At 52.2% G+C, this 24,074-nt stretch overlaps 1 protein-coding gene across 2 annotated transcripts in view; it reads left to right on the top strand.

Moving 5' to 3' along the window:
* The window catches only part of CPNE5 (copine 5), a 96,850-nt gene that overhangs the window by 67,308 nt on the left and 5,468 nt on the right, over positions 1–24,074 (top strand). For both annotated transcript variants that reach the window (XM_037519611.2, XM_054698750.1), the window contains 6 exons: positions 7,774–7,815; positions 9,702–9,777; positions 15,129–15,182; positions 17,996–18,057; positions 21,928–21,974; positions 23,560–23,741. In XM_037519611.2, coding sequence (XP_037375508.2) covers positions 7,774–7,815; positions 9,702–9,777; positions 15,129–15,182; positions 17,996–18,057; positions 21,928–21,974; positions 23,560–23,741 — 463 coding nt within the window. The remainder of the gene's footprint in view (positions 1–7,773; positions 7,816–9,701; positions 9,778–15,128; positions 15,183–17,995; positions 18,058–21,927; positions 21,975–23,559; positions 23,742–24,074) is intronic.

The raw sequence follows: 24,074 nt of genomic DNA, 5'->3' as shown, positions 1-24,074 counted from the left end.
ACCTGGGCAAGCTTCCCCTGCTTGAGCCTCAGCTTTCTTTCTTTCTTTTTTAAGATTTATGTATTTTATGCATACGAGAACTGGGGTGTAGACCAGAGGTGCGGGTGGTGAGAGGATTCACGAGAGAGAGTAGGGAGCAGAGCAGGCAGATCTACTGACATACACTGCTGAGGGGAGCAGCGGGCGAGACAGGAGAGGTGTGGTACACCCTATGGGTCACCTCCTTGGCCAGGGATATCAAACTCATGCTGTCGTGGCTGGAGATAGCTTGATAGCACTGTGTCTTTAACCCCTGCGCCACCAAGGAGACCCCAGTCTCAGCTTTCTTATCTGTCAAATGAGCATTGACACACCTGCCTACCTCATAGGACTGCTTTGAAGCTCACAGGACACAGCCCACACAAGAAGGCTTTGGTGGGCATAAAATACCAAATTCAGCCTTTCATCCCCGAGTGTTTACCGACTGACTCCCTGCCATGTGTTAGGCACCATGCGAGATGCTGGGAAGTTGGCAGGGAAAAAAACAGTCTTCACCCTTCACCCAACCTCAAGGAGTTTGTGTGCTAGTGGGGGAGGCAGACATTAATCCAATAATCTCACAAAGAAACATATAATTACAAATTGTGGAAGTGCCGGGGAGTGGGGCGGCCTGTGAGGCAGGAGCTGCAGGATGGCGCTGGTCTGTGCTAAGTCATAAGAACCCAGCCTGCTTCCTGCTGACTCTGCAGCTGGTGGGCGAGCAAGGATGCCCAGCAGTCTCAAGCAAGCCGGGTCTCTGTTGGCCACTCAGGTGGGAACACTGGGATGTCAAACAGACACTCAGGGCATCCTGACTGGTGACATGGGCGCCCAGGAATCCTTCTCACAGCAGCTTCTGACACTGGTGGGGGCGGAGGGTGCAAGAGTGAACCGACAGAAGGCCACTGGCACCCCTGTCTCCCTCCAGGAAACCCGTAGGCTGCTGTTAGGCCACTGATACAGGGGATGAGGTGGCTTCTTTTCCTGCCTCTTGGCTGGGACAGAAAAGCCACAATCTGCTTCATAGGTGTCATCAAGATGTGCCTTAGGCCTCCAGGTGTGCGGTAGTCAGGGCAATGGAGCCACATTTCTGTCTTCAGGGAGTTGTAGCCTGACCACAGGAGCTCCCGTGTGAATACTTGTATCTGAGATAGCTACATAATTGAGCAAAATGAGGCTGGGACTGAAAGAGGCATTCAGCCAAATGAAACATTACATGTCTGGCTGTGTCCTGGGGCTTCTGAAGTGGGTGGGAGACGGGAGGACAATCTGGTAGGGGAAGTGGGGTCTAAAGGAGGCTCAGGAGGACTGGGCAGAGTGGGGTTGGGTTCCTGGGGAGAGGGATGTGGGAAGAATGCTTGGGATGGAGAGGAAATTCACAACTGGGGAGTGGGAAAGCATGGCAGTTCACATCTCACAGGGTGGAAGCCCTGTTGCCCAGAGGTGTTGGGGGTCCACTTGACCCCCCTTCAACCCTCTATCAGACTATCCCTAAGGAGGGGCTCCTAAGACCTCAGAACCCAGTCTTGTCAGAACAGTGAGGCGGACAGAGACTCAGAGGCCTGGGTTCACTGTTCAGCCACTGAGTGGGTGAGCACACAGTTAGGGGATGCAGGTGGGGGTGGGAGAGCCCAGGCAGCCTCCCATCTGCCCCTGCCAGGCTGATCCCTGGCCTGGTGTCCCTCCAGGATGACTGGGCAGCTTGGGCCCTTCTTCATTACAGGGAACAGGCTGACAGTGTGAGGCTAATGTTCCTGGAAGGGCCAGGCTGGCTTGGTGAACAACAGTGACCCCTGTCCTGCACTGAGCCCCAGGGTAACCCACATACCCAATAGCCATTAGGGAGGTGTGAATGTCCAGACTCTCAGGGCAGGAGGGGGAGGGCCTTGTGCAGGAGAATGAAGCCATTCCCCTTTACTTCTGAGGCAACTCTGTAGCCTCACAGAGCAGTGGGTTGCCCCAGCAGCAGTGGCTTCCATCCAGCCAGGTGCCAGGCACTATGTTGCATGCTGCGCGCATTCTGAGACGTCAGACCCAAGCCTCCCAGGCCGGTGCAGGAGACAGACAGGTGGTAATAATAGCAGAGGCTCCTGTAGGTCTTACCGTGGGGCAGGCCCTGTTCTAAGTGTCTTATGTGTGTGAACTAACTTCATCGTCCCAGCCATTTGTATTAATAGGAGTACTCTTCACATTTTACAATTAAGGAAACTGAGGCCCAGGAAGAGTAAGTAGCTCACCCAGTGTCTTACTCCCAGTCAGTGGCACAGCCAGGATTTGTACTCAGGCAGGTTTTAGTCCTGAAAGCATTGCCGGTCCTTTTTACTTTAACCCCAAATGATTGAGAGAAGGCCTAGAGGTCTAAAGTGCCAGACTCAAGCATCCACTTCCAAATGATTCATAGAGAAGAGAAGAGAAGAAGCGAGAGGGGCAGCCAGACGGAAGACTCAAAAAAGACTGATCAGATCTGAGACAGATCATTCGGGCTTGGGGCACCAGAGAAGGTGGTAGCCCTGACAGAAACAGCGAGTGTGCCTGGAGCCAGAGTCCCTCACATGCACAGATATTGTTATGTGTTTTTCTTTTACAGACCATACGCAACCCATTTTTTAAAAAAAGAGCCTCCTTAAATTATAAGAATGATGTTTGTGTTTGCAAATTTGTTGCTACAGTTGAAGGGTAGGGGAGAGAATTGGTGGGCCTAGTTTTAGCCTCGTGGAGAGTGGGCTGCTGTGGGACAGGCCTGAGGTGTTCCTTGGAGGAGGAAGGAAAAAGGAGAGAGCTTGGGAGCCCCCCCCCAGGAGGGGACTCCGATGGAGGTCGGGACCCCAAGCCCCCAGGCCCTGTGCCACAGGTTGGGAATAGGAAAAAGAAGAGTTGATGAGCAGAAAGCAACAGGAAGGGCCAGGAGGAGGTTGGCATGGGCAGGGAACTGAGAGGAAAAGTCACATAGAAGTATCAGCTCTTACAGTAAGTCCTCAATTAACTCATCGACAGGTTCCAGAAACTTCCATGTATAGTGAAAGTGGGTCTTCAAATAATGTCTCAGCATTGGGTAGAGATTGGTCTCGTCAACTTTATAAGGGAATTACTTGAAAGAAAGGATGTTATTTGAGGACCTGATATACTGTGAAAAACAGCCAGAGCTGAGCACCAGGAACCTCTTAAGAAAGGGCAGTTTCATTGGAATGATGGGGGGTGGAAACCAGCTAATATTAACAAAATTACTGCGCATTTAAGACATGGGCCAAATTGTGTTGTAGTTGGCTTAAATACATTTTCTTATTTTGTGAATTTAAATGTCACAGTAACCCTAGGAGGTGGGTATTAGTGATATGCCCATTTCACATAGGGAAGCAGAGGATCAGAGATCATGTAACTTGCTGGGACAGGAGCAGATACACGTCCCTTCTCCAGGAGTCACCTCTGGGCTGGCCCTCTGTTTTGGGGACCCCATGGCTTGCTGTATCTTCAGTCCATGTGAGGTCAAACCTGCGAGACCCAACTGAGCAGAGCTGGAGTCAGAGGAGATGGCCTCAGGATGAGAGCCAGTGCAGCCCTGCTGTGGGATGAAGTGGGGTGATAGCAAGAAGTACTCCCCTGCCTTCCCCAAAGCCCTCCTTACTCTGTCCTTGACCCACTGTGACTTTGACAGCTTGTCCCTGTTAGGTTCCCCTGGATCTGGCCGCTATTATTTCTTCTCAGCCTAATGTTGAATGAGTGGATTCTAAGAGAGTGTTAATACACTTGGGCCCCACCTGAAGCGAGCAGAGGATTCCTGGAAATGGAGAGCTTTCCCATCACCAGGTCCCAGGATGAACATGTGTGCCCCTCCTGAAGGGCTTCTTAGCACCCTTTGCTCACACTCGCAGTAGCTGAGCGCAGACAGAGGAGGTAAATTCACTGCCATGACCCTGAGGCCCACAGTCCCCCTGGTGTTTGCTCTGTGCCCTCCAGTCCCAGACCGGTTTCATCTCAGTGAGGCCCTGCTCCCCTTCCTCCCTGAAGCCTCTCTGCCTGTTGGAATGACTCAGTCAGCTGAGAAGAACCTTTCAGGGCCTGTCAACAGGCTCCCCCCAACCCCAGCCCATTTGTGAGCAGCAGTGAAATGTACCTTCTCCTGCCTGGGAGTGGCTCATTAGGAAGCAGACCTGCACTTGGGCTGTGGGGAGACTATGGATAGTGCTGCTTGCTGCACTGGGAGGGAAGCCCGGCCTGTTTGCCAGGGTCCCTGTCACCTGTGGGCCCACTGAGGCTCACACTGCCCCCACACACTCCCGCCGGCTCTGACCTCTGTCGCTCTGACCCAAGCATCCAGAGACCACAGGGCCCAGGTTCCCGAGGCCTGGAGTCCCTGCTGGCTCTGTGTGGTTTGGGGAAGCCGCCTCTCTGGGCTCCCTTTGTGTTTGTGTGGAGTGAACCTGTTGTTACTGTGTGGGCCACTTCACAAAGTTGTTAGGCAATCAGTCAGCTGACAAATATTTATTGGGCACCTAATATATGCATCGGCACTATTCTAGAAACTGAAGAGACAGCAGTGAACAAAACAAACAGAAATCCCTGGCCCCGCACAGCTGACATTTTTTGTGGTGAATGGGAATTGTTTGAGAGGCAGGAGCTCAGAGAAGAGGCTTGAGTGTGTTAGATGGGAACAGAATCCACGTGTCCAATGCTGCCCACCTGTGAGTGATGCCCTTGACCTCCACAGCAGCTCCACAGTGGCTGTGATTAGCCCATTTGACAGAGGAGTAAATAGTCCCAAGGGTGAAGCCAGCTGCACAGGGCCTTCCAGCTAGTTCCCAGAAGAGCTGGGGTTGCCCCCCAGGGCTGCCCACCCCAGAATCATGGTCTTCCCTGCTCACCCCACTGCTTCCCAGATTAGGGACTCCGTGTTCCAGACCATTCATGACAAACGTTGTGGGCAGCAGAGGCCCCTTTTATTGTCCCACACTCAGAAGTCCCTTCTCCTGGGTGTTGTCCCTAGAAGTCACAGCTGATCGGACATGTTTGTGGGGCCTATGCTAAGGGGTTGGGAGCCCTAGGCTGCGGCCCATGAGTGGCATGTGAGGTGACCTGGGGCAGCATGGCCAGGGCTGAGCAGCAACAGAACTGTCATCAGAATGGCCAAAGCTGTAACTGGCTTCTGCTGCTGTCTCCGCCTCCCTCTGGGAACCTTTTCTCATACCTCCTTCTCCCCCAGGGCTGGATGTCACAGCCTCGGGACTAACCTCACCCCCAGAATGCAGCCATCTCTGGAGTCTCCACTGTGGTTGGACTGAGTTTACACAGGAACCTCACATTTGGTGGTTTAAACCTCAGTTGTAAGCTCAAATCCCCTGGGAGCTTTTAACAATGCCCTGCCTGGGCTGCACCCCAGGCCAGTTGAGTCTTAATGTCTAGTGGTGAGGCATGGGCATCAGGCTACAAAACTCCCCAGGGAGTCTGGTGTGCAACCAAGTTGAGAACCAGTTCTCTCTTCTATAGAAGTAGGAGCTCTGGCTGCCTATTAGAACCAGCAAGGGAATTTTTCAAAACTACCCATGCTAGAGTACCATGCAGACCAATGAAATCAGGCCCTCTGGCTGTGGGAATTTTTTTAAACCTCAGTGATTTTTTTGGCTATTCAAGACTGTGACTGTGGGGACTGTCAGGTCCACCTACAATCTCTGAGCATGTGGCTGTCCCTGATCTAGTCACCTGAGGGGCTGGCGTTGGTGGTGTGAAGAGACACCCTCTTTGTTGGGGTCCCTGCAGGTCCCCTGCAGAGCTGGAGGTCTCTGGGGAAGGGCTGAGGGACTTAGCAATGTGGGGCAGTCTCCTGAGTCAGAATCCTCACAGCATGTGACCCTTGATTACTAAGACCCTTAGGGTTCAGTTTCCCATTTGCAAATGAGGGGACTAGAGGTCATCGCCCTAGCACATATACAGGGAAGCCTGTAAAATAGATTCCTGGGCCCCACCCAGAGCTGCAGAGAACTGGACCTGGAGTCTGTCTGTGTGTAATCTTCCTGGGATGCCATCAAGGTAATTTCTAGCCTTATCATCCGAGGCATGGAAAGTTCCAGATCCCAGGCACCCAGGTTCAGGTATCCCTGATTTAAGTAAATTTCATGTGAAAAACTATCCTAGGATAACCAAATATAAAGTGGAGAGGAGGCACTTTTATAGAGACGCTCCCGGGTTTCCAGTGGGCTTTACAATTGTCTTTGTATCTGTTTGGCAGGGCCACTATTATCCTCTATTTTTTTTTAAGATTTATTTATTTATACAATAGCTGGGGTACAGGCCAGAGGCGCGGGAGAGGGAGAGGATTCACCAGAGACAGAGCAGGGAGCAGAACAGGCAGACGGACGAGAAACACTGCTGAGGGGAGCAGCGGGTGAGGCAGGAGAGGTCTGCTGTGCCACGTGGGTAGCTCCCTGGCCAACCGGGAATCGAACCCGTGCTGCGGAGGCTGCGGACAGCTTCACAGCGCTGCACTCAACCCGCTGCACCAGCGGGGAGGCCCTATCCTCTCTTTAAAATGGTAGATTGTGGTCAGCCAGGTCACATCCAGGTCCCACAGATAGGTGCCTGTGTCAAGCCAAGTGCACGCAGTTTCTTCCCCACTCTCCAGACTACCGCCCACCTCCAGGGGCTGAGTTTTTTTTATTTTGACAGTAATTCCCCTTCAAGAGACATAGGTTTTGTTTTCCACAGGAATTTAAAGAAATCTTTATTATTATTCTACGCCTGACCCCCTTTTCCATTTTGGCAACAAAATCCCAGCAGTGCACACGGTCTCGGGCATTCTTTCATTGGGAAACAATTTCTGCCCTGAGGCAGGGGAATCTACCCCCACCCCTATGCCCCATGGAGGTTCATCTGAAGGGAGACAGCGCCTCCTTCTGGGAGTTCCAGAACCCCAAGACTGACTCCACAGACCCGAGGAGATGGGCTGTGGCCATGGGCAAGATGATATGTTAAAAGACAAGCCCACGCAGCCGCCTCTGTGAGCCCCATTTAGAACCGAAGTCTGGAGACCCGGGCTCACCAGACCTCTCCCCTCTCCCCAGTCCCTGCCCCTTGGTGGTACCCTGGCAGCTCCCCATCCCTGGGCATCCCTGGAGGACCGCCAGCACCAAGGGTTAACCTGCAGCCCTCCACCTCCCTCCTACTGCCTCTGGTCCGCTAGCCTGTTGCCATGGAAACCGGCTAAAAATAAAATGGGCTCCCAAAGCCCAGCCCCATGCACAGGAGTCAAAACAAACTAATTCAAGCAGCCAGGCTAAAATGTGAAGATAATTACACCCTCACTCAGGAGCCAGTCATTGCATGGAAAATCAGGGCCCCTGGGCCCATCTCCAACATCAAGGGCTACTTCCTCACTATTCAAACTGCTCGGACCCCAGGACCCCACCTTGCTGAGGTCTGGGACCTGAGAATGCCACGCCCCCCACCAGGATGATCCCCCCTTGCTAAATGCACAGATGGCTTCATGGCGGGACCTCTGCCCGATCCGGGGTGGCCCGGGACAAGGTGGGGTAAGCTGAAGTCTGAGGCCACAAGTCCCTGCACAGCTGCCTCATCCCTCAGATCTTTGCTAAAAGGCCTCAAGAACATCCCTTTGTCTTCCTGCCTGTTATCTCTTCCCCAAGGGCTCTGGACCCTGGTCCATGTCCCCACATTTCCTGGCCCAGACGCATGAGGAGGGCTCCATCCTCAGCCCACTCTGGTGTTAGGTCAAGCCCATCCCACCACAGACCCTTTATCTTACAGGACCATCAAGGTGGAGGTGTATGACTGGGATCGAGATGGCAGGTAAGCAAGTGAAAGGGCAGAAGGTGAGCAGGGATGGGGCGGCCACTTGTGGGAGGTTGGGCCTTGCTCTCATCTGGGGAGAGGGGAATTGGAGTTTCCTGTGGGAGAGCTGCTGTCTGCCGCCTGTCTCACCTAGCCCCACTGAGGCCCTCTGTCCTGCAGGATATGGTATGAGGGGCCCACGAGGCTTCCTTTTCCCCCAAACAACTGCCTAACAGCCAGCCATTACATGCAGTCTCCCTACATTTGGTGAAATTTACCATTTTCTAAAAATGTACATGTTCTAGAGTTTAGTAACAGTGACGTCCTGACTCTTCATGGGCACATTCTCTGTGAGACCTTGAGCTAAGCGCCGTGGGCTGGCTGAGGTGCAAAAGACATGCTCGGCTCTCAGATTCTCCCTACAAGGCAGCCCTTGGCTCCTCAGAGGAGCTATTGTGAGGAGCCTGAGGGGTGGGCCATAAGGCAGTGCCAAGTGGGACCCAGTTTGGATGCTGAGAGTTCAGTTCCATCAGGGTCTTTGGAAGTCCAGTGCCTCCCAAGGAATTCATAGATAGGAACAAGATAGGGTCTCTCACAGCTTTTTTCCGGGAGCCACACTGATTCCTACTTTGCTGTTGAACCAAGTCCAAATATGTCTTCCTGACCCCTGCATTGGGTGGCAATGCCAGGGGCTGTGCTAGAGGGGCTTTAAGCCCATAATCATGACTGGGGCCTCTCAAGTCTGTGGTGTGGATGGGACTTAATGTCTCATCTTGGGTAAAGGACTGTGCAAACGCAGCCCCTCCCAAGGACTCCACCTCCCCTGAGACCTTCCTATAGAGAAACTCCAGTGCCAACTCTGTCTCTACTAAGCCGCCCTATCCTTCTCTCCCTCCTCTTTAACCACTTCCCAGCCAAGTCAACTTCTTGTTTCCACCCATGTTTGCCTCTTCTTACCATAAGTTCCCCACACTTCTTTACGGGGAATGTTCTCTTCCATGTCAGCTGGGGGCAGCCACCAGGTGCCACTGGGGCCTCCACAGGAGCTCATCTGAATGTTGAGCACTGTAAATATGCAGTCAGAATACAGCGTGGGCTCCAGGCTCCAGGCAAGGCCTCAGGGACAGTTCCTGCTATCACTCACTAGCGGACTCCCATGCCAGCACATCAGCCATCACCCTCTGCCAGGGCCAGGGTGAGAGGCAGCCGGCCACAGGAGAGATGGGAGTTCCGCTTTGTACTAACTTTTGCTGCACCTGATATAAACACTCACTAGTCAGGGAGAGCCCAAAAGGGGCAGACAATGTTGAAATCTCCCCCAGCTCTGATTGTCTTTTTAAGAATGGTTATTAGAAAAATGTCAAATACACAGAAAAATAGAAAAGTTTAATAAGCACCTCTAAGCCTATCACCTGAATTTAACAATGGTTAAAGATTGCCATATTTATCTCTGTTTCAGCTATGTTTTACTGATTTAGTTTAAATTACAGACATCACGGCATTTTTACCTCTGAATAGGTCATTGGAAATGTCGACAAAATAACGACCGTTTCCTACATAGCTACATATGCCATTATCACACCTGACAGATTGAACAATAATTTTTGAATACCATCTAATATTCATGTCATATTCAAATTTCCCTAATTGTTCCCAACATACCTTTCATTGACTCAAAGCAAGAATCAAAGGAAGATCAGGGTCTGTTTTCCAGGACCCTGCTCTCTGCTAGGTGACCACTGGGTTTCTTCCTCCCTGGGAGACACTGGACTCTCCCCAGGGACCCAGCCTCTCAGCTGGCATGTGCCCTGGAGCATCATGGGAGGCAGGGGAGGCGGGGAGGGGACTGGGAGGAGGCAGGATGCAGCCTGGGCCTCAACTCTCAGCGCCACCTTCCCTTACAGCCATGACTTCATTGGGGAATTCACCACCAGCTACCGGGAGCTGGCCCGCGGGCAGAGCCAATTCAACATCTACGAGGTGAGGTGGACACCCCATGTCTGGGCTTGGCTCTGCTGACACATAGCTCCCCATTGCTGAGGGCTGCTGGGAGCCAAGCGCTAAGCTGTGGGTGGGGGTTGGGTTTGTGTGTTCTCCTGGGAAATGGGTGCTAGTGTTCCATCCTACAATTAAGGAGACTGAATCGCAGAGAAATTAGGGACCCTGGTTAAAGACACATAATTCAGTCAGTGGTAGAATCAAGAGACAAACCACGTAAGCTTGCCTGGCTCCAAATCACTGAGTTATAGTGCTCCCCAAAAGTGCACTTCCAACAAAGTGAGGGATAGATGTGGGGATGGGGCGGAAGGTGGGGGAGAGTATTGGAAGCTTCTGGGCTTGAGACCCGAGGTCCTGAGTTCAAGGTGGCCCTCTGCCTTCTATCAGAACAGTTTCAGGGCCTGTGAAGATCTTACCTTTTCCAGAAGGAAAGAGCCAAAGGAACAGGACTCAGGATACCTTGATCTAGACATGGAGATTAATCGTGTTTGCCCTCATAGGGCGATTTCTGCGCTGAGCCCTGGCTGGTGTGCTCTCCCTCCTGGGATGCCCTCCCCATTTTCCAAATCTAGCTCAGGTCCCACTCCTCTGAGCGACCTTCCCAGCCATGCTGGCCTCCCAGACTTCGCCCTCTTTTGAACTTCATAGACAGCACAGTTCATGCCAAACCCACTTAAGGGCAGGTACTTACAGCCCTAAAAGGAGGATTCAGATCCCAACTCTGCCACTTATTAGGCATGTGACCTTGGCAAGATTCCCCAACCACTCTGCCATGCACACTGAGATTATCTAAGTCACTAAAACAATGTCCAGCCCCTCGTAAATATGATGGGTTAGCTTTCAGCATCATCTGTTCAGCACCTGTGTGCCAGGAGATTTCACAATCATCCTACAAATGGTCTCTATAAACAGTCACTCAGCCAGTGACGTTGAAAAGTTAGATTTGACCTTCATCCTGGAGTCCAAATCTGAACACAGACCTCATTCTCTATTGCTGTTCTGGTGGGCAGGTCTTTGTTCAGCTAGACAAGCTCCCCATGCCAGGCAAGGGGGCAGCACTTTCTCTTGCCTCCTTCATGTTGGCCTGGGCACTGCCAGGTACAAAGTAGGTGCTGATCATGCATCACAAGAACTTCTGGTGCTGTTGTGAAGATGAAGCGTGGGTGAAATCTTTGAAAGGGATCTGACCCTTTCAAAGAAATCAAATTACTACCTCCACTGCCCAAGAAAAAGAAACAGGTTCAGTCTCTGGCCACTTACAAGGACATTTTTAGGGATTTGACTCCTCGGGCTGCTTGGCTCAGCTCTCGGGCTGATTCCTGTTCCTTTGCAGTCTACAAGAGAAACTGCAGTGCTGGGAAGCTAACAGCAGCCCTTGCACTCTGTGTGTGTGTTTGTGTGTGTGTGTGTGTGTGTGTGTGAGAGAGAGAGAGAGAGAGAGAGAGAGAGAGAGACAGAGAGAGACAGAGAGACAGAGAGACAGAGACAGAGACAGACAGATGGGGATCCAATTTGGGTTCAGGAAGGCTTTTCTAGAGTCTCAGGCCCTGGCATCACCCAGGGTGTGTGAGGCTTGTCTCTCTAGCTGTCTGTGTGCTGGCCGCTCAGCCTTCCCAAACTGACCACCTTGGCTAAAGCCTTCCCACAGCTCTCCTGCCCCCTGGCCAGTCAGCTGTTTCACAGGTCCTTGGCACCTGGAGGTTCATCCTTGACACCTCCCACCCTCACATCCAATCCACAGCTGAGCCCCAACTCTTATGCCATGGGAATATTCTGACCTTTGTTCCCCTCACTTCCTGTCCACTCCTGCTGCCATAATCTCCTCTGCATGGGGACTTTGAACAGCCCCCTAACCACTTCCTGCTGATTTCCATCCTCCACTCAGTAACCTGAGTGCTCCTTCTAAATGGTAACCTGGCCACATCCTCTGCCCTGCTTAAAATCTGGCTGTGCATCTCACCCAGCACCTCAGCCTGGACCGCACAGGGGAGCAGGGAGGAAATTCAGAAAGACTCTCCACATCAGCTGAGATCCAACAGGGCCTTTAACCTGTGGGGTAGATCCAAGCTCCTTTACATGGAGCTTCCTGCTGACACTATGCCCCAGCCTCTGGCAAGCTGTGCACAAGCAGTGGGCGTGCGCACACACACACACACATACACATACACATACACCCCACACCCTTAGGGGGCCCTAGGGTCTGGCCCTGGCCCCTTCCCTTATCCATCCCCACTTTCAGCCAGATCGTGCTGCCTGAGGTTCTGAGACCCTCCATGCTAGCTTGGCCTCTGTGGTTCCATTCACACAATTATTGCCTCCTCTGGGGTTTCCTCATCCTTCACCTGGTTGGATCTACTGGACCTTCTCCTCCAGGAAGCCTGCTCTGCCTGCACACCTACTCTATCCCCCAGTGTCTGGTGCTCCTGTGCCCCCCACCCCTGCCCCTGTCTCTATTACCTGTTTATCCTACTTCCCACCCTGAAAAGACCATCGGTCTCAGGCACGGGCTGTCATACTCGGTGTTTATCCCGAGTCAGCACAGCTCCTGGCCCCTGGGGGCCACTCAATGTCTTCTGACCCAGAGGAGAGGAGGAGGGTGGTGACCACAGGGAGAAGAGGCTTGGAATTTCAGCCCAGGAGTTGGGTGGTTCCTGGATGGCCTCTAGGGGGCACTGGTTCCCCACACAGAACTCAGGGATGCGGCTATTTCTGGCGGTAGAGGCTGGGAGGTGGGGGAGGGTATGAGCTGGGGAGCGCCCATGAAACCCCAGGATCAACGGGGCGCTTCAGTGCCCACTTCACATGAAGGTCTGAGAACAAAACACTGCTTTTACATGAAAACAGTGATCATTAAGGGTGGAAATGTGGCATATGGGCTAATTTAAGGAGAGCACAGACGACTTCAAAGGAAGGTTGTGTCTGTGGCCAGGTCTTGGGACCACACCCAGACGCCCGAAAGTCCGCGCTCCTGCTCCTCAGCCGGGAGGGCTGTCGTGGAGTAACAGCGTGAGCTGCACTCAGCTCTAAGTTTCACACCCACATGGGACAGATTGGGAAGCTGAGGCACAGTGTAGCATTGGGGTTTCAATGGTGCCCTCATCTCAGCAGCTTACCTAGTAAGACTCCCCACAGTGTGTCCCTGAGCGCCCTTCATCTGGGCAGCCGGAGGGGCCTGTGGCTGCTCCACAGCTTTTCTGGGCTCCTTTCTCAGCCTCTCTTCCAGGCCCTGGGTTTCCATCCGGACTTCCCATCTGTGTCCCAGTCCAGTTCTTCCTTCTGTGTCTACCTGTCTCTCTCTCCTACCTCACAGCCACTCTCAAAGCCCAAGATCTGTGGTCGCTTCTTGACAATATTGATTTGTCTGTAGCTCGGTACCTGTCCTTCATCACCACTCACCTGGAATGGCGGGGTAGTGGTAGAGTAGTGATAAAAAGTAGCAGTTGACATGGTTTTAGTACTTACTGCATTCCAGACTCCATCGGAAACACCCATACCTTCCTAAGAAGTTGGTGCCTTTTATTCCCATTTTACACATAAGGAAATTGAGGCCCAGGGAGGTTACCTAACTTGCTAAGGTCACATAGCTGCTAGGAGGCAGAACTTGGCGAACATCACCCAGGTGTCCCTTCTTTAATATTCACCTCCACCAGTTCCCAGCATTCTAGTCTGCTGTGATCTTGACATCTGTTTACTTAGAGAAGTTTCTGGATAGATGGTGGGTGATGCTTGGACATTTAACTAGGCATTCTAGGCTTTCTTCTAAACAGCTCAATTTACTCTTCCATTCTTTGACTCTGCAATCAAACTGAAATCCAGTTCTGAGCTCCCTGTACCCTACTCCTCATATCTCCTCAGACTACAATGCCTGCCCTCCATCCTTCCATGCCCAAATCTTTCCTGTCCCTCAAAGTCCACTTCCAATACCACCTGCCCCAGGAAGCCTTCACTGATTGTGCTTCCTGCAGTGGTCTCTCCTTCCTCTGCCTCCCTCACACTAATCTGGCTCTCCTGTGTGGGTGGCTCTTGTCCCCTGTAGCCTCATTATCTTCTTTTTCTGACTGGAGTAGAGATCTGTGAGAAGAGGACTTGGTCCCAATGTCCAGCCCACACATCTTTATGAAAAGATGTGTTTGTGATTGTTATCAGGGAGGCACCAGGTCTGAAGCGCTAGCCTAAGGGCAGGAACCTGGTTTCTAATCCTGTCACTTACCTGACCCTCTGTATGACCTTACAGAACCTCTTGGTGTCTCTGTGCCTTGGTTTCCTTATCTCCAGAAATGAATGTGAATCCTCATTAAGGCAGAAGAGACCTTGGGTAAAGATGAGGCTGGCTCCCACAGCAGAAATAGATGTGGGAGGGGGGAAATGACTTCACCACAGACTTGCAGAGACAGATGGTGTGAAAATCGCCTTGCTTTGTTTGGTGGGAGATTAGGGAAAGATTGTGCCTGGATGTCCCATGTGAAAAACACACACACAAAAGCGGGCACAAACAAGTACAAAAGCATCATGAAAGAGCCGTGGAGGGCTCCCAAGGTGAGGGGGCCCTTGTCACGGAGCCCACAGCTCCCCAGCCTCCACATCACTGTCCTGGCACTGGACACCTTTGTGTGGGGGGCTGTCCTGTGTGTTGTGTGATGTTTAGAAACACCCCTTGCCTCTCACTACTCCAAAAATGTCTCTTGACATTGCCACTGTCTCCTGGGTGGCAAAAATCACGCCCAATTGAGACCACTGAGTTAACCCAACAGGTTTATTTTTAGCACCTACTATGTACCTAGCTCTGTGATAGTCTCCACTGATAGGTCTGGTTTGAAACGAAAGCTGGCAGGTGAAGAACAGGGAGGGAGATTCTAACTGCAGTGCAAGGGTGATGGGGGTGGAGCTGTGGTCCCCAGCATGGCCCTTGGACTGGATCTTGAAGAGCCAGAGGATAGGATTTGGTGGAGGGACAGGGGAGGGTGTTTCAGGTCCAAGGAATAGCGTGAGCCAACACGGGGCAGGCACAGACAGGGGCCCTTTTGCGACATCGAGACGTCCAGCCTCTTTTGGCTGTTCTGGGCAGAGGGCGTGTTTGGAGGAACAGTGGGAAAGAAGGTTAAATAAATATTATTCCTGGTGTGTTTGGTCGTGGGACGTTGGGTCGAGTTGGGAAGACTAGTTTCATAAATCTAAATGCATTCTCCCCACAAAATCCTCCTCCCCTGGGCCCCCAGGTTTGCGCACCCCACACTCTGCTTGCTGGGGGTGGGGCCACACTCAGGGGTCCTGGAAACCTTGAAAGCAGCCCTGACTGCTTGGAAGCTCTTAAGTGGCAATTGGTTTTCTTGCAGGTGGTAAACCCAAAAAAGAAAATGAAGAAAAAGAAATACGTGAATTCTGGCACAGTGAGTAGCTAGCTACCCTTTCTCTCCTGGGTGTAGACATTCTAAGCCCCAAGCTAAGTCTGGTGTCAGGGAGTCGTGTGTGTCTGCAGAGTGTGGGAACCAGACCCTGAGGGCTGGGGGTGGGGAGGGGAGGAGTCGATGGAGCAACAGCCCAGCCCAGGGGCTAGGGTGGAGGTGGCTCAGCAACTGTGATACAGAATGAGAAATTCCTGAGAGAAACTCACAGGGGCACTTCCTGCAGGAAGGAAGAGGGAAAGGAGCAGTATTTAATGGGCCCTACTCTGGGAAATTCCCCATTTAGGTGCTTTTCTTAGATTGTTTCCCTGAGAGGCAGATATCCTCATCCCCTTGTCATGAAAGAGGAAACCAAGGCTTCAGGCAGGAAAGTGACTCAAGCAAGGTCACACCTCTAGAAAGTGGTAGAGATGGACTCAGCACTGCAGTTAAAGTCAGTGCTGGCGGCTGCTGTAGTCACAATCATCCTGGAGTGTCACAGCCCGGTGGCTCCTGGGGGCCCATCTTCAGGACCTTCAGACCTTTATTGAACAAATATTCACCGAACATATCATGTGCCAGGCCCTGTTCTAGGCACAGGGATATAGCTAGGAACAAGATAGACCCAAAACTCTGTCTTCATGGTGCTTCTATTGTAGTAGAGGAGACAGAAAACACACACACACACACACACACATACACACATATACTGTATGTGGGAAAATATTTAATAACATAAAGGGAAAACTATTATTTTATATAAGGTAGTCAAGAAAAACTTTTCTGAGATGGTAATATTTGAGCAGAGCTCCAAAGAAGCAAGAGAGCAAGTATTGAGACTCTTGGGTAAAGGGAATTCTAGATGTAGGAGTCAGCATGTGCAAAGGCCCTGAGGTGGAACCCACAATGCATTTATAGGACAAGCCAATGTCTTTGTAGTACAAACACACCCAAGCTCATACCCTTTGTGTCCCTCCCATTCTGGAGGTCTGGAGTGTTGTTATCTAATGCAGTCAAACTTAGTCATCAGTGTCAGATAGACTGCAACCCCAGACCCTGAAGAATCACAATGGTTATGAAAATACAGATACCCAGGCCAGTTCCCAGGGGTTCCATTTGAGGAGCGCCAGGCTAGGCCGCAGGAACCTGTGTTTAGTGATTTTAATAGTTTACTACCATGTGCATTTCTAACCAGTATCAAGGTGATTCTGATACTGCTGGTCCAGGGACCACACTTTGAGTAGCCAGTGAGTAGCGTGAGTGAATCCATATTGTTAGGTGGTTAGAGAACAGCTTCATCTGGGGACTGGAGGGGTATTTGTCCCCGTCTGCAGGTTAGACTTGTGGAGGAGATTCATGGCCAGAGCCCCCCTGTAGAAGCTCAGTAATTGGCCTGGCATCCTCAAGAGGTTATTATTATTATTTTTTAAGATTTATTTATTTATTTATACAAGCACTGGGTATAGTCAGAAGCACGGGAGGGTGAGAGAATTCACCAGAGCCAGAGCGGGGAGCAGAGCAGGCAGAAGGACCGAAGTACACTGCTGAGGGGAGCAGCGGGCGGCAGGAGAGGTCTGCGCGCCATGTGGGACCCTCGCCCGGCGGCCGGGGATCGAACCGGTGCTGCAGAGACTGCGGGCAGCTTCGCAGCCCAGCGCCCCAACTGCTGCGCCACCAGGGGAGGCCCCCAAGAGGTTATTTTTTAAGAGTGCCACAAAGGATCTAATGATCATCAGTCAAGGTTGGAGCCCCTGCCACAGTCCATTTCTGGGAAAGTGGGCTTTGGCCATCCAGGTGCCTTACACCTTAACCACAGTGGGTAGGCGACTCCAAGGCCCAGCTCAGCACTCACAGGCCCTCCCATTATTTGGGCTAATGGCTCATAAGCTTTGTCAAGCAGAGGCCCTACCTGGCCCACCCAGTGAGTCAACAGAGATGGATGAATCTGCACCTGTGGGGTAGGCGGGGGAGGGAGGGTGGGAGGGGAACTCCCTAAATCCTGGAGTGGAGTTTCTTCCACAGGTAAAATGTTTCCTACTCCAATCTCCCTCATTTAATTGGTTCAGTCTGCTCAGCTTTCACTTGCCACTGGGATCCTAAATTGTTATAATGAGCTTCCAGGTAGCTGCCTATCTTGGCAAAGCTGATCCTAAAGCCACCAGGGAGCGTGGGCCAAGAGGCCTCTGACCAGTTACCTTCAGAGAAAGGACGGTGTTGTGTCTAAGAGGCTAGAGATTGAGAGGTGCCAGAGGAATGAGATGGGACAAGTTAAGGTGTAAGGTAAGCACAGACCAAAGGGGATTATAGTTACCAGGACTTGTAGTTAGTAACTTGTAACTAGTAACTAGTAGGACTTGTAACTAGTAGGATTACTAGTTACCCCACTTGCAAATGTGGGACTTGTCAACATTGGCAGAGTGTGTCAGGAAACCCCCTTGCCCCCCAAGACCCCATGCCAGGGCCCTGGGTCTAGAAGCTGGTGCTGACTCAGGGGAAACGCTCAGGCGTGAGGCCCTGTGCTTCCCAGTGCCCAGGGGATGCTATTTGGCACTGAGGTCAGTGGTTCAGGGTCTAGAGAAAGCAAACCCTGTTCCATCTCATTCGCATCCCCGCTGTGTCCTTGGGCTCAGTGCATCCCCTCTTTCAGCCTCAGTTTCCTTGGCTATAAAATGGGGCTAAGCATAGTACTTGTGAGGGTTGCTATGGGCGCTGTGTGCAGCTGTGCACAAAACTGGCACATGGCTAGTGCCCCGTAGCTGTCCGCAAGCCGGCTGCCTCTGCTGTGCTCCCCGCTGACCAAGCTCCCTTTTGTTTTCAAGGTCACGCTGCTTTCCTTTGCTGTGGAGTCGGAGTGCACATTTCTTGACTACATCAAAGGAGGGTGAGAAGAGATGCAGCCAGATTCTTATGTCTCAGGAGAGGGCCCCAGACCTCCATGTGAACAGAACCAGGCCCCACGCTGGCGTCTCTGAGGCCCTGGCCAAAGCCATCCGGGCCTCTGAGCAGAAACCCAGTGTCTGAACTCAGACAAGTCACCCAGAGCCCTGATGCCCCTGGCTCTGAGGGGCCCCTGAACACAGAGACTGCCTGTGTCATGTCAGGTGCCCCTGCAGAGATGGGGCTGGGAGGTGGCAGCTGCACCAAGACAAAAAAGAACAAAGGGCCTGGGGAAGTGGGAAGAGCCCTGGACTAGAGTCAGGAGGCCCAGGCTCTGGCCCCTCTTTGCTATGAACTTGCTGGGTTGCTCTGGGCAGATTACCCTCCCTCCCTGGGCATCAGTGTCCTCCTTCCTACACAAAGGGGTTGGCACTAGGTGAGTTGAGTTGTAAGTTTCCTCCCAGCTCTGAGCTTCTGCTGCTTCTGGGTGGGATGGTGGGGAGGGGAACAGTGATTCACCTGTTCAGGGTCATCGGGGATCTGTAAGGGGCCAGAGAGACTGGGGCATGAGCCAGGGGATGGTCCTAGGGCCAGCAGGTGGTCAACACTAGTTGTCAAACACTAGTTTGAAACAGAAAGAACAAGAGGGGTCAGTCCAGGCCCAGGTAGGCATGGCAGCCTGGAGGCTCCAGCCAGGAGCTCATAGAAAGAAGCCTGACTCCAAGGCGAGGTCCTAGGACGCCCAGCATATGCTCTGCCAGCACAGGTGCCAGGTCAGGGCATGGGCAGCCGAGAGTCCACAGGTGCAGGCAGGTGAGTAACTACACCTGTCTGGAAAGGAGACAGGTAGGGGCAGCTGCCAAAGACTCATCCTAGCCAAGTAACTTGGCTGCTGGGTTCTCTGGGGCAGAGGGAAGCGTCAGGTCCTGGGAAGCCGCATTCACTCTCCCGTGACTCCCCTCCCTGCCGCCTTGAACCTGCAGTCTCTCCTTCTATCAGCTGAGTACACACCTTCCCTCCAGTCACCCAGAGGCCTCCCTGCCCCTCTGAGCCATTCCAGACCCTACCCTTACCCTCCCCTCCCCCCACAAATGGCTCCTTCTCCAACACACCCATTTATCTCCTCATTTGCATGGTGCCCTCAACTTAGAGAACACAGCTAGAGTGAGGATGTTTCTTCACTTTACACAACTTGTAGGGGCCACAGCCTGGTCACGGCAGGGCTCCATTGTTGCCATGTGCTGCATTTCTCCCCTAGTAGTGAATAGACCTAGCCCTGCCCTCTTTACCACTAGGGGTGTTGTGTTGACTCAGGTGGAGCCTGAGGAGTTAAAGGGCTGGGTGCTGTGAGGTCCTGTGGTGCCAGGAGCACTGGGCAGGTTAGACACCAGAGCCAGCCCTCCCCATGCCTCTCTGGGAACTCTGGGGAGAACCTGAGTGAGAGAACTGTCTCCAGGGAGAGAGCAAGCTGGCCTGCCCTGCGTGTCCAGGCAGGCAGTGGATGGCGGCATTTGTCTAGGGAAGATCTCCCCCACTCCACCCACCTGGACCAGGAGGAGGGGTGTGGGCACTTCTGCACTTACATCAGAGGAGGAGCTAGTTGCTCAGCAGCCTGCCTTCTGCCCTGCTTTGCCCTTAGGCAGGAGAGGAGCATCTGCAGGGACTAATTTTCCCACAAAAGCACCTCTTTCCAGGCCCTTCCTTCCCTGAGTTCTTTCAGAACCCAGAGCAAGGGAAGAGTGGTTATAGAGTAAGGCCTGCCTCTCCTCACCAGATATTTGGAAGCCCTGATAACGTCCCTTAGCTGTAATCCTGTAGGCCAGAACCACCCTCCCAAGGCTGTCCCCACCTCTTCAGCCTCCACCACCCCTAGCAGAGTTCTTACCTTCCATATGTCTCCTTTCCTCTAACAAAGATGCAGTCTCTATATTTCACACTGAGAGATAACAACAAAAAACAGATGATCAGAGTAGATGAACTGCTATAACAAAAATCCCTCCACCTCAAGGTGTAATATGAATGAAGGGTTTTCACATGCAGGGTAGTCGGGTGGAAGATATTCCATGCAGTCAGTCAGAGACCCAGGTTCTTGCCACGTTGTGGCTCCCTTTCCCTCTCTTGTGGAGTCCACTGGATGCTCTGCCCTCAGGCAGCAGATGAGGGGGGAGAGAGTGTTGGGAGGATTTCTCTGGCTTGGATCTCCTGCTACCCATGTCCTTGACCATTGTGAGTCAGGGTGGGATTCTGGAAGGGAGGTGGAGACTACATGGGCAGCAGCTAAACTGTGATAAGTGGAGAGAGGGCTGTAGTTTCTGATAGAGACCATCTGTTAAATGCCAATGAGATGAGCCCTGCCTCATCTTATATCGTAACTAGCCCCAACTTGGAATCACCAGAACGGTTTCCTCACATTTCATCCGAGAACCCTTCCTCAGAATCCCTGGATGAGGACAAGGAATGTCTGCTAAGGAAGCAGATTCTAGGGGCCCATCTCAAACCAAGTGAATTGGCATCCCTGGGAATGGGTCCTGGGATCTTCTTTTTAACTAAGCTCTGCCGGTGACACTAGCTCACTGCAATGTGAGAACCCTAAGACTAGACCTTACCAGGGCCTTGTGTCTTGTAGCTTTGTTCTGTCAGCAGCTAGCACATTGAGAGATGAGGGTCTAGAACAGTCAAATCTTTAGACAGCTTCACCCTGAACCTGAATCCTCAAAACCTAATTTTTTTGTTAGGGAAAAATACAAGCTGAAGTGGAGAGGTGGTAAAATGAACCCCCAAGTACCCTTTACCCAGATTCCATAGTTACCAACTCATGACCAGTCTTGTTCCATGCACTCTCCCCTTCATCCAGGTATTGTGAAGCAAATCCCAGACATAGTTCATCACCCAAATACTTCAGGGTGTATCTCTAAACTATAAGGACTCTCTTTGTAATCACCGTACCATAATTACACTCCTAAATCAAACAATTTCTTAATACCAAATATCTAGTCACTGTTCAAATTTCGCCAGTTGTCTTAAAATTTTTTTTAATTAGCTTTTCAAATCAGAAATCCAGGCAAAGAGCTATATATTGCAATTGATTCATTGGTCTCTTCATTCTCTTTTCATTGGTTGATTCCTCCAAGCACCTGAAGAGTTTGCTGAAACAAATTCCTGCACACGCCCCCCAACCCAGGGATTCTGATTCAGTAGGTCTACAGGGCCTGAGACTCCTCACAAGTGCCCACAGGATCCCAGGCTGCTGTTCCTTAGGCCTCTCTTCCTACAATTTCCTGCAGCCTGGGTACTGCTGGCTTTGTCCCCATGGTGTCATTTCCCTTGTTCCTCAGTCCCCTGTATTTACCCATAAACAACTGGTAGGTAGCTCTAGAAGCTCAACGGAATTCAAGTGCAATGTTCTTGGCAAGACACACCTATAAGGTGGTATTTTGTTCTTCCCTCAGGAGATGCATGATGTCTATTTGTCTTCTTTGTCAAATTAATTTTAACCCCAAATCTGACTCCAAATTTGAGCCAGAAATGCAGTGAGACCCTACATCACTGGCCTCAGGTGGGCCCAGGGGCAGGGTTGGGGAGGAAATAAGTAATTATAACCACGTGCCCACAGAGTACAAGATCATCTTCAAAGACCTTTCATGCTGCTTAACTCTTTTGATGCTCACAACAGTACTGGGGGGAGGGTGAGGCTGGCACTACTCCCCCAGTTTTCTAGCACTGGAAAGAGATGAATGACTTTCCCAAGGCCAGAAACCTGACAAGCAGCAAGGCTGGGGTGGAAGCCAGGTTTCTCAGCTCCCTCCTGACCTGTGAGCCTCCCCACTGGCCTGCCTCTGTCCAGGTAACTCTCCTGCCCTTCTCCCTCTGCTAGGACCCAGATCAACTTCACAGTGGCCATCGACTTCACCGCCTCCAATGGTGAGTGGGGGGATGGGCAGGGAACGGCATGGGGGAAGAGAGGACATCTTAGAGCTGCGGCTCTCTCTCCTCTCCTCACTGGAGATGAGCCTCTGAGCCTCTGGAGGACCAAAGATACCATCCAAGTGGCGAAGGTATCACCAGATTGGACCAAGATCACTAAGAGCTGTGGACTCTGGGCCTATATACCCTTAGCACAGCCTTGCCCTTGAGGACACCCTGTCTCCATGAGGAGCCCTGGAGCAGAGGCGTTTCTTCACAGGATCAAACCCCAGTCCTCTGTGTCTATCCCACCATCTGGAGGGGAGAGCTAGAGTCACACTGAGCTCTGTGGTCCTGGGTGAGGGCAGGCACGCAGCCCTGGGCTTGGGCCTCGGCGTTGCTGGGGCTGCCTCGGCTTGCTTCCCTCTGACCTTCTCTAGTTTGGGGCTGTGACCAGGTCACTAGGAGCAATCCCAACAGTGAAGTTAATGCTGTTAGAAACATCACCATCTTCCTTGGATTCTAAAGCTCCCTTTGCGGTGCTCGGTGCTCATTACTGTGTCAGGCAGAAGATGCCCGGGTCTCGCACTCTGGTGGTGGTGGTTGGGGGGGTGTGTGTGTGTCAGAAACCCCTGCCAGGACTGCAGTCCCAGCTTCCTAGAGTGGTAGGGTGGCAGAGCTGGGAGGGGCCTTGGTGATAATGTCAATGACGAGAGTTGTAATAACAACACCTATGTAATCCTCACAGCAATCTTACAACTGGGGACAATTAAAACCCCTTCTACAGATGAGGAAGCTGAGGCTGAGAGGTTAAAGAACTTATCCAAAGTCATACAATTAATAGGAGGTAGAGACAGGATTGGTGTCTTGGAAGTCTATGCTGTACTGCCTCTCATTAGTCAACAAATATGCAAAATATGATGACTTTAGTGGAGATAAGAGCTGTGGGGAAAATTCAAGCCAGGAGAAAGGATAGGAGCTTGGGAGGGGCCGTGACGTTCAATTCGCTCCTCAGGAAAGGCCACACAGAAGGTGACCCTTGAGTCACTGGAAGAGGTGAAGGAGTAGACCATGTGATATCTGGGAACAGTGCCCAGAGCAGGGGAACAGCCATTTTTGAGGGCGCTAGAGACGGGGATGACCTGTGAGCCTCCCTGAGACGGGGACTGAGTGAGTGACATGGAGGATGGTAGGAGACGGGCATGTGGAGTCTCGTAAGGACTTTGGGTTTAATGGCAGGTGAATACGAGGACTTTGAGCAGAGAAGAGCTGTGATCAGCTGCCTCAGGTCTGACAGGCTCCCCCTGGCTGATGTGCCGGGGATGGACTGCAGGCTGCAGATAGAAGCAGGGAGATGACTTAGGAGGCAGCTGCCATCCCACAAGCTAGAGGATGGTGGCGTTGTGGGGGACGGGAGCAACAGGTGGGGTTCTGGATATATTTCGAAGGCGCCACAACCAGGGTTTGCTAAAGGAATGAATATGGGATAAGAGAAAGTGTCAAGGGGAAGTAGATAAAAGGGAGGCCTTTGGACACCCCTTTCTGCACTCTGAGTTTGGAGCGACTTGGAGTCCAGCAAATGTTTCTATGTCCTGTGTCACAGGGAACCCCTCGCAGTCCACGTCCCTGCACTACATGAGCCCCTACCAGCTGAACGCCTACGCGCTGGCGCTGACCGCCGTCGGGGAGATCATCCAGCACTATGACAGTGACAAGATGTTCCCCGCCCTTGGCTTCGGGGCCAAGCTGCCCCCTGATGGCAGGGTGTCCCACGAGTTCCCGCTGGTAGGAGGTCCCCGGAGAAAGGGCAGAGGGTTGACCAGACTGGGATGGGGGCATCTCCTGTCCTCACCACCTGGGGACTCAAGGTGCAGTATTTTCGGGGGAGAGGTAAGCTGCCTGCTATGTGCAGTGGGGCTTGTATCAGGGCCTCCAGAAACCCACTCCCCACTTTGCTCATAAGCGCCTCCCCCACTGCCCTGTCTGCAGTCACCCATAGCAGGTTCTGGCCTCCTTAGCCCGACAAGGCCAGGTGGAGGTAAAGTGGAGCCAAGGCTGAACTATGCCCCAAAATCCCAAAGAGGGGATGAAGGGGTATGGATTGGGCAAGTCAAGTAA

This window comes from Talpa occidentalis, unplaced genomic scaffold (genome assembly GCF_014898055.3).
Source record: "Talpa occidentalis isolate TD23 unplaced genomic scaffold, MPIMG_talOcc4v2.1 talOcc4.2, whole genome shotgun sequence".
Classification (NCBI taxonomy): domain Eukaryota; kingdom Metazoa; phylum Chordata; class Mammalia; order Eulipotyphla; family Talpidae; genus Talpa; species Talpa occidentalis.
Note: the sequence above shows the minus strand (reverse complement) of the source record. Positions and strands in the feature narration are given on the sequence as shown.